This window comes from Lipotes vexillifer, unplaced genomic scaffold (genome assembly GCF_000442215.2).
Source record: "Lipotes vexillifer unplaced genomic scaffold, Lipotes_vexillifer_v1.1 scaffold1129, whole genome shotgun sequence".
NCBI lineage: Eukaryota > Metazoa > Chordata > Mammalia > Artiodactyla > Lipotidae > Lipotes > Lipotes vexillifer.
In genome coordinates, this window is record NW_006789022.1 from 55348 (window position 1) to 65377 (window position 10030).

At 60.2% G+C, this 10030-nt stretch overlaps 2 protein-coding genes across 2 annotated transcripts in view; one reads left to right on the top strand and one right to left on the bottom strand.

Annotated features, from left to right (window-relative positions):
* PC (pyruvate carboxylase) overlaps positions 1–10030 on the top strand; it is a 64537-nt gene that overhangs the window by 36636 nt on the left and 17871 nt on the right. Inside the window, exons 8-10 of the mRNA XM_007461919.1 lie at positions 1537–1655; positions 3851–4013; positions 6825–7007. Coding sequence (XP_007461981.1) covers positions 1537–1655; positions 3851–4013; positions 6825–7007 — 465 coding nt within the window. The remainder of the gene's footprint in view (positions 1–1536; positions 1656–3850; positions 4014–6824; positions 7008–10030) is intronic.
* Positions 9508–10030, bottom strand: part of LRFN4 (leucine rich repeat and fibronectin type III domain containing 4) — a 2854-nt gene continuing 2331 nt past the window's right edge. The window contains exon 3 of the mRNA XM_007461918.1: positions 9508–10030. This exon is cut by the window's right edge and continues 9 nt beyond it. Within this exon, the coding sequence (XP_007461980.1) occupies positions 9508–10030 (523 nt within the window).

Consider the following 10030-nt stretch of genomic DNA (forward strand, 5'->3'; position numbering starts at 1 on the left):
AGAGCCACCGGCCCCTCCTTAGTGCCCTCTGCACAGATTGAGTTTCTGCGCAGCACCAGTGAACCCCTGAAACAAAGGGAATGAGAGTCAGTGGGATCTGTTAAGATTAAGGAACAGTATTCAGGCATCTCTTCTTTCCTCACTTACTGTTTTTTTTTTTTTTTGGCTCGCTGGGTCTTCGTTGCTGCGTGTGGGCTTTCTCTAGTTGCGGCGAGCGGGGGCTACTCTTTTGCTGCGGTGCTTGGGCTTCTCATTGTGGTGGCTTCTTTTGTTGCAGAGCACAGGCTTTAGGCGCACAGGCTTCAGTAGGTGTGGCTCATGGGCTCTAGAGCACAGGCTCAGTAGTTGTGGCACACGGGCTTAGTTGCTCCGTGGCATGTGGGATCTTCCCGGACCAGAGCTCAAACCCGTGTCCCCTGCATTGGCAGGCGGATTCTTAACCATTGGGCCACGAGGGAAGCCCCTCGCTTACTCTTAACTGTCCCCTACATCACATCTCCTGCCACCCATTTGCTCCCCAGGTCCTCCTCCGCCTGTCTCTGCTCTGCAGGGATGTGGAGTGACTGCCCCCAGGCCGGCCCAGGAAAGTGCCTGCCACGCGTGACCAGGCTGCAGCAGGGACCCTACTCTCTGTTCCGCTGGGGCCCTCCTGACCCCACCCCCACTCAGAGGCCAGGCATCCTATCCCCCCCTCTGCCTCCCCATCCCAGAGGCCCGAGTGGACATTTCTTCAGATCTGCTCTCCCCGGCTGCCAGGCGGACCCCTGGGCCCGCTCTCCTTCCAGACCCTAGCTCCCTCAGGCTCTCAGGCAGCCCGCGCCCATGGACCATGGACGCTTCTGTAACCTTCCCCAGATGGAAAGCCAGCCACAGCTAACCTGCAGCATTGATTAGGGTCTGATTATAGTTGAGATTTTGATTCCTTTATAAGAGGACTATTCTTGCCTTGAGTTTGGTCTTATTTATTGGCTTATGCTGTGTCTCCTTCCAGAACAGATTTGAGGGAGCTGAGTGAAGTCTAGTTTGTGGTTTTGGTAGGACCAGAAGTGAACCTAGAATTAGGCTTGTATTTTGAGTTAGAGCCTCATCTGTTGGTTCCTCTCAAATGGCATCTCTTTGGGTAGTGGCCAGAAGTGATGATGGAGTAAAGTAGAGGGGAACTTTCTGAAGACCCTCTAAGAATAAGAAGGGTCCAGGAAAGGCCAGGGTATGCGCAGGTGGGCCTGTGCCCAAAAGCTGAGCAGCTGCTGGGTAGAGGGCACCGTCTGGGCCAGACGGGAGCTTCTGCTCGTGTCTCACGAAAAAAGCTGTGTGCAGCCCTCAGAGCTTCCTGTGAGGCCTGGGGTAAGATGTCCAGGCCGGGGCCCATTGTGGGTTTTGGACTCTCGCCTCCCGGGGGCAGGGCCGGTGGGCCGCCTGCCATCTTTGGGGCAGGGTTTGCCGCAGTCTGTTCTATTATGGAACCAGCCCGGTGGGTGAGCCTGCGTGCCCGTCAGGCTCCCACCGCTGCGGCCTGCTGACGTGGTGCCCCCGCAGGTGGGCTACGAGAGCGCGGGCACGGTGGAGTTCCTGGTGGACAAACACGGCAAGCATTACTTCATCGAGGTCAACTCGCGCCTGCAGGTGGAGCACACGGTCACCGAGGAGACCACCGAGTGAGCACGGGGCTCTGGGAAGGGGCGCCTCCCCAACCTTGTGTGAAATCCACATCAGGTGGTTCCTAGGGACTGGGCAGCGGGAGCTCGGCTCATGTGCACTGGTAGAGAATATTTAGGGATCCAGGTCCGTCCTTTTTATGAAAATTATTATTATAAAAGCATTACATGGTTATTGTAAGAATTAGTACAAAGGAGCAAATAAAAATGACTCAGAACCCCACCCCTCAGAAACAGGATGCTGAGGAGGTTCCCGGCAGGCTGTGCTGTGTGCTGCACATCATGACCTCGCTGGAAGAAGGTGCCAATCGACCCCATTTTTCAGATGACGAAACTGAGGCTCAGAGAGGTTAAGAGAGTTGCTCAAGGTCACACAGCTGGTCGTCTCCAGCCCTGTGCTGTGTCTCCTACGCCCACACTAAATCTTTTGGTTTCTTTCCATCTTTGTTTACTACATAAGTAGTTTGACACAACTGAGGTGTTTTGTATAGAACTTTTATTCTACGTTTAAAATTTAATATTTGTCTAAGGCATTCCCATTCTTTGCAAATACTTTAAGTGGTTGCACACTATTCCATCTTCTGGGTATTTTATAACTTATCTACATATTCCTCTATTTTTAGACAATCAGGTTATTTGGCTTTTGTAGTTATTAAGGGTGTGTCAGTTAACGTCTTTGGGCTTAAATCGTTGCCCACCTCTCTGAAGAGTTCTGAGGACAGACACCTTTAGTAGGATTACCTGAGCAATGGATAAGCAACATCTCACCTAAAGAGCCTTCGAGACCCCTTGTTCCAATTTGTTCTCCTACAAGCATTGCGTAGAGACATTCCAAAAAAACCTGCCCATTTTATAAACAATTAATATGGCCTTTCATGGTTTCAAAATACATACGTTGAGCCTTTCAAGTGTTACACCCTAGCTTTGGGTCAGTCCATCTCACCATGGAACTTTTCGGACAGTTCCTTCCCCAACCCCTGACCCCACCTGAGACTGAGGATGCTGCTGGGGCGCCTGCCTTTGCCCGGCAGGTGCACAGAAGGCCTCAGAGTCCTTGCTCTCTCGAGATAAAGGCTGAGTTGAGGCACATGCTCCGGCCTCACCCTCTGACCCTGTGAGACTTTCCCCATTGCGTTGCTGTAAAATTGTCGTCAATCTTGAGCCTGTTCTGAGCGTGTTCTGCTAAGGATGGGAGTCTTTGCTTGCTCAAGAGCAGAGGTTTTATGTCAGACAGACACAGACTGGGGTGCAACTTCCTCCCAAGTCACTAGCTGCGTAGAGCTTGAGTGGGCTGCAGCCTCTCTGACCCTCGGGCTCCTTCTCTGATGGGAATGACAGTGACTCCCAGAGCATTACTGTGGAGGTGAAGCTTGGAAAGAGCACAGCCATAGTCTGCGGTGTATAGACGCAGCGATACATGGTAATCATCCTCACTACTGTGGAGTGGTTTAGCAGGAAATACGAAACACTGAGGAAGATCCGCCAGGGTAGTAGTTCCCAGGCTGTCCTTATCATAAGCCTCGGTGACAATAAATTTAAAACCTTGAGTTTTTTTTAACAGCTGTTCCACTTAGACTTGTTGCTGTCCTTAGGAGCATGGCAGTCAGCGAGGGTGTGCTTAGAAAACCAGGCACATTTGGAGAGCTTTGTACTGTGAGATCTTCTCTGAAGGGTCTTTCTTGGGGACAGGCCCAGCTGCAACATAGGTCCTGGGAGGGTGGCATCCTGACCACGATGGCGCCCACTGGTGTGGACCCTCCAGTAGCTGCGGCCCCATCTCAGCAAGCCTGGCCTTCACTATAATCCTGTCGTCTTGCAAACTGGCCCCCAGCCCCACCCAGCACACACCGTGTAGCACATACCCTCTTAAGAATGAGGGTCTGAGCCTTCAGATCCAGGCTTGGCCAAGGGAGAGTTTGGGGGAGGCAGGAGGACAGAGAGACCCCAGGGAAGGAGTAGGGCAGAGCGTGGGGAGGAGTAGTTCGGGAAGGGGTGCAAGATCAGGTAGGTGCTAATGTTTCAGCCACCCCTCCAGCTGCCGCGTTCTCCTCATTCAGACCCTGCGGGTTCCCAGCCCGGTCTGGTTGGGAGGAGGCTGCCGAAGGGTCAGCCGGCAGGGGCGGCGGGGCCAGGGCTGCCCTGCCCATCCCCTGCCTCACGCTCTCCCCCTCCTCTGCCTCTCCCCCATCCTGCAGTGTGGACCTGGTCCACGCCCAGATCCACGTGGCCGAGGGCCGGAGCCTGCCTGACCTGGGCCTGCGGCAAGAGAACATACGCATCAACGGCTGTGCCATCCAGTGCCGGGTCACCACTGAGGACCCCTCGCGCAGCTTCCAGCCGGACACCGGCCGCATTGAGGTAGGGCCGCCTTCCCACTGAGCCCGCCACCAGTCTCGGCCTGCTTACAGACGCTTCTCTGGGGGGCACGAGGGAGCCTGTGGGCCCGGCAGTGAAGGAGGCCCCTGGCTTGAACTGACTAGAAGCTGGCTGAGAGTACGTGGGAGCCAGGCACTGCCCAGGACTAAAGGGGAGAGCACTCCCGGGGAGAGACTGCCATGTGCACAGGCCGGAAAGGCCAGCGGGGGGGATCACGTGGAACAGGGAGCAGACCAGCTGGGTGCCAAGTGCAGGGTCCCTGGGAACGAAGCCCAGGCCCTTGACTCGTGTCACAAGAACCCAAAGCTTCACTGCCCACCGAGCAGCGCTGCTGGCTTCTGTCCTGCCTTCAGTCTGAGGGAGACCCTGGGTGCAGCAAGGGATTGGTGCCCGTTATGTCTCAGTGGAGGGGACGGGCTGGGCCAAGGGACCCATCAGGGATGAATGAGGGAGTCGGGGAGATAGAGGGGGCCAGGGAGGAGACCGAGAGGCAGGCTCTGCCTGTCAGGGGCTGAGAGAGGGCCTGGGTGGGCTCCCCTGCCCCTCCCCTGGGCACTCCTTTCTCCCCTCCCCTCCCCTCCCAGCCTCTGGGCCCGCTGTAGGCAGGAGCCCTCTGGCCTGCTGGGACTCCTGTTCCCTGGTCCTGTCTCATGCCGCCAGCTAAGGATACCTCCAGTCCTGCACGTCAGCAGTGCTGTCACAGGCTCTGCTGGTTTACTGCTCCCCATCTGGCCCGAGCCTCTGAGGAAGCAGGATGCATGTGGGAGTCCAGGGAGGAGGGCGAGGGTGATTTTGAGGCAGACCCTGAGTTCCTGAGACAAGTGATGTGGGGTGGCTGGGGAGGGAAGGGGAGCTATCTGGATTCTGAAAGCCACATAGAGCTGCTCGGCTTGAGGCAGAGCTGCCGCCGGAGTTCCGTTTCTGGAAGGGTCCAAGTCCATAGGTGGGGGCCAGCCCCAAGGCCAGAGTAATGTGCACTGAGCGGCCCCGACTTCCCTGCCCTCGGCCGGAAGGGGCAGCTCGGAGACACAGTGCTGCCTTGCTGCACCTCCACCTCCAGGGCCTGGCTCCTCCGAGCCTGGTTTACCGCAGAATATTTTTAGCTGACAGTTCCTGCTCACAGTTGCATGTTCACCCTTAAATATTTTATTGAGTTCCTTTTTATCAAACATGGGCCTGTGTCCCTTAGACGCGGAAATACGGTGCAGCGTGTGTCCCAAGCCCCCCGGCTGTCCCTCCTGCCCCATCTCCCTGACCTGTGCCGCACATGGGTCCCCTGCCCCGGGTGCAGGCTCTCCCTCCCCCTCCACAGATGTTCACGCCCCAAGCCCCTATCCCCGTGCCGTGGCCCCCCCTCCCCACATCCGACCGTTTGGAGCCCCCGTGCGTTCCCATGAGCCGCCTCTCTGACCCTCACTGTCTGCTTCCCTTCCTGTGTGTCTCCCTGCATCTGGCCTGGCTCCCTGTTCCTACTATTAATCATCTGCTCACTGGCTCTCCCATTTGGAAGGAAGGGAAGGTGGGGGGACACGGAGGCCTTCCCTGTCACTGCATATGCACACGCCCCCTGGCCCCCGGCCCCCCGACCCCTCGACCACCCGGCCCCCGGCCCCCCGACCCCCCGGCCCCCTGGCCTCTGCCTCCGCTTGCCTCGCTCTTGTCCTGCAGCATCCTTGTCACCCGTCTGTGTGTTTCCTCATTTGTTTGTCTGCCCCCTTCACCCAGCAGGCTGGGAGCCCCCTGCGAGCAGGGGACTCTGTTTTAGCTGCTCTGTCCCCACTACCTGGCACGAGGTGGGCACACATGCTGTGAAATGAATGAGTGAACAAATGAATGAACCTGAAAAGCAAGAGGGTCGGTCAGGCAGGCGGGGTGGCAGGTCGGTGGGATCTGGCCGGCTTGCCCTGGTCCCTCCGTGCCCTGCAGGCTCCGCATCAGCCCTGAGTGCTAGGCGCCAAGCCCTGGGGCTGGCAGGGCACGCCCTCCCCATCCCTTGTCCTGCCCCCTTTCTCCTCTTGGGGAGGAGGGAGCGGTGACTGTGGCCCTTCCTCCACACGGTGGGGTGCCCCTGGGTTTGCTGGCAGAAAGTAAGAACTTCACAAGCCAGAGTTGGGGTTCACCTGTGCACGGCCCTCAGCACCCTGCCGGCCCATGCTGGCCTCTCCCCGCAGGTGTTCCGGAGTGGGGAGGGCATGGGCATCCGCCTGGACAATGCCTCTGCCTTCCAAGGCGCCGTCATCTCCCCCCACTCCCTGGCCTCGCCTCCGCTTGCCTCGCTCTTGTCCTGCAGCATCCTTGTCACCCGTCTGTGTGTTTCCTCATTTGTTTGTCTGCCCCCTTCACCCAGCAGGCTGGGAGCCCCCTGCGAGCAGGGGACTCTGTTTTAGCTGCTCTGTCCCCACTACCTGGCACGAGGTGGGCACACATGCTGTGAAATGAATGAGTGAACAAATGAATGAACCTGAAAAGCAAGAGGGTCGGTCAGGCAGGCGGGGTGGCAGGTCGGTGGGATCTGGCCGGCTTGCCCTGGTCCCTCCGTGCCCTGCAGGCTCCGCATCAGCCCTGAGTGCTAGGCGCCAAGCCCTGGGGCTGGCAGGGCACGCCCTCCCCATCCCTTGTCCTGCCCCCTTTCTCCTCTTGGGGAGGAGGGAGCGGTGACTGTGGCCCTTCCTCCACACGGTGGGGTGCCCCTGGGTTTGCTGGCAGAAAGTAAGAACTTCACAAGCCAGAGTTGGGGTTCACCTGTGCACGGCCCTCAGCACCCTGCCGGCCCATGCTGGCCTCTCCCCGCAGGTGTTCCGGAGTGGGGAGGGCATGGGCATCCGCCTGGACAATGCCTCTGCCTTCCAAGGCGCCGTCATCTCCCCCCACTACGACTCCCTGCTGGTCAAAGTCATCGCCCACGGCAAGGACCACCCCACGGCCGCCACGAAGATGAGCAGAGCCCTTGCCGAGTTCAGAGTCCGCGGCGTGAAGGTGAGAGTCCGCAGGCCCGAGATGCCTATTGGCCTCTCGGTCAGGCCCTGTCACTTGTGTATAGCTGGAGATGGAATCACAACCACATACTGTCTTGTCCCTGAGGCCAGCGCAGCTTGAGTAGCTGCGGGCACTCCCTGGGCAGACGCTGCCGTCAGACACTCTGCAAGGCAGGAGGGGCAGGAGGACGGGGCTCTGCCCCTCGAGGATCACGCTGCCCAGCCCCCTGTGTGGGTGGCGGCCTGGCAGACCCACTTCTCCTCCCCTGAGAGTCCCGGGGGTGCTCTCCCCGTGCTGAGGACACCGTCCCCTGCCCACTGCGCACGGGGAGCTGGGTGGCTGACGGCCCCTCCGCACCGCCCTGTCCTCGGCTGCTCCAGCCCTGCTGCGTCCAGGCTCGGCGCTGGGTCTGGGGCGCGTGGGTAGCGCTGTCCTCTCTCAGCCCCACGTCATTCTCCTCACCTGTTGACATGCTCCACGGTGTCTGGCAGGTGCTCCGAGGGTGCAGAAGCGTTTTGAAAAAGCACGTGGGAGGGAGGAGCCTGTGGGGCTCGGCCCACCTCCCAGGGTCCGTGCTACGGGGCCTCTGCACTTCCGTGAGGAGCCTCAGGGCTCCCGGTCGGGGGGCCATTTCCTGCACACGTGGCAGAGACGTGTCATGACGTGTGCTCCACCCGCTTCTCACTGCGGGGGCTTGGTCTCCTACCACAGTGTCCCACGGCTGCTTCCAGTGGGGGGTGGCCAAGCGTGCAGGGGGCCCAGCCACCCCACCCCTCGCCTGCCTGCTTCTGTTGCTCTGTGTTGTCCTGTTGGTGAACCCAGCTGGCCCCCCCCATGGTTGTGCCCGTGGGCCATAGGACCGTCCACCTGTCCTATGGGCTGGAGGGCTCCTGAGCACCCACTGCCTTAAAGCTGGAGGTGGAGAAGGGAGACCAGGGCCATGGGGGCCTTGAAGGGGCCGAGGAAGGTGGGAGGCTGACAGCAGGCTGGGGCACCAGCATCCTGCCCAAATGTGCACCTGGACCAGGCCACTGGCCCTGCCAACCCTGCGCCGCCCTGCAGGCCACCTGCCCTCCCCCGCCTTCCCCTGTGCCTTCTCCACCCTCTCTCCGTGGCCCCTTGTAGAACTCACGCTCTCCTGCTCTTCTCTGTTGAAGACCTTGTTTCATTTTATTTAAATCAGGATCTCTCTTGGGCCACATCCAGGTATGTGTTCCGGGGCTGAGCGGGCAGGCACACGTGTGTGTCGATGCCATGCACACATGCAAGTGTGTGAGCTCGGCCTGCCATGTGTACGCACGCACCTTATCACGCCAACTCTCACTGGGCTACCATCAGAGCCACAGTGGGCCCCCTTAGGCAGAAAGGGCCACACACCCCTCAGCACAGGTGCAGCACTGCAGGCCTGGGGTGCCACGCCCACCCTCCGCAGCGGGACCCGGGCACCTGCATGTCCTCGAAGCACTGGGTGCACGGGCTGCGCCACACGTGCCCGGAAGTGTGTTTGGAGCACTGATTCCTCCCAGCTGATGCCCAGGAGCAGTGGTTGTTTGAAGGCTGGAGGAGGCCTGTCTGGGCCAGAGGCTGGTGGGGACCTGGGCCTGGAGGAGGCAGGGCAGGGCACGCCGCCCCGCGAGTGTGGCTCTTTGAGGTGGGGACTAGAGCAGGGGCCGTGTGGGCGTGGTCCCCCTTGGTGTTTGCCCCTGGGTGTCCAGCAAGAGCAAAGCCACGAGGGGCGTCAGTGGAGCAGTTGAGAGCCAAGATCTTGCTCAGGACCTGCATCCCTGACAGGAACCTTCTGGGGGGTTCCAGACTGAGAGCAGGGCAATTGGATTCCAAGTCCCTTTCCAATCCCTTTGGGGTGACATTTTATACATCCAGAAGGTGCCCTGGCCGATGGTGAATAAGGTTGTCACCCACGGGAGCCAATGGGAACTTCCTTACGGAGTTGCTAAGAACGTTACCAGCCCGGGTCCCTTTGCCCAGAAGGGCTGCACCGCCTCCCACCTGCTCCCTTTGCTACCCAGTGCACTGTAACACCCATGCCAGGTGAGGGCAAGACATCCTGCCCACGCGCCGTCAGGAAGGGGTGTTCCCTGCGCTCAGATGTGGGCACAGAGCACAGAGGCACTCCAGGGCCCGAGGGCACCCCAGGCTGGCTGGGCCTCCATGGGGCTGGTAGCCCCCCTCTCTTTTCAGAAAACCTAGGAGGGTAAGAGCAGAGACTAGCGCTGAGGTGACCCCAGTGATTTTATTATAAAGAAAAACAAGACTTGCACTTGGTGGCTATAGCCCCTGCCTCGGAGGCCGTGAGCACCTGTCACAGGGACCTGTCCCATTTTGCCCGATTGGAGGCCAGAACCAGGGAGAGTGTCCCCTGTCCTGCCCAAGGGACCCAGGGTAAAACCAGGAGGGACTCCCAGGCAGCGCTGACCCACTGGGCCAGGAGGCTGCCCACCCCACACCCTTTGCCGCCCACCCCGGGCTGGCTCCCTTGCCATCACACCACACTCTCTTCCAGCCGCTCGGCACTGCCCCCCATGCCCCGGCACCCGGCCCCGAGCAGCCCCCCGTGCACAGAGTGGCTCCGTCGGGCCCAGGCCCCTCCGAGGCGCCTGGCATACCCGTAGCACCCACCCGTGTCTCCCAGGTCCAGGGAGCAGCTGCGCTGGGGGCGAGGCGGGGGGCTCCGTGGTGGGTGCGTCTTGGGTGTGGGGCTGGGGCCCCCGTTGGTCTGGGATTGGACGTGGCTGAGCTTGAGTGGGAGGCGGCCATTCCCGGCCCCCCGGCCCCGAACCAGCAAGGCCACAGTGAAGACCAGTAAGGCAGCCACCAGCACCCCCCCGACAGCCACAGTCAGGGTCCCGCCCAGCACATGGGCCTGCAGGGCGTGGCACAGGGGCATGGCTGGCAGCGTGGAAAAGTGGGCACAGCCCAGCAGCCTAGTGGCTGTGAGGTCGGAAGGCCCAGCAGCAGGTGACAGGGCCAGCAGACAGAGGTCATAGTCGGCACCCGGGACCAGG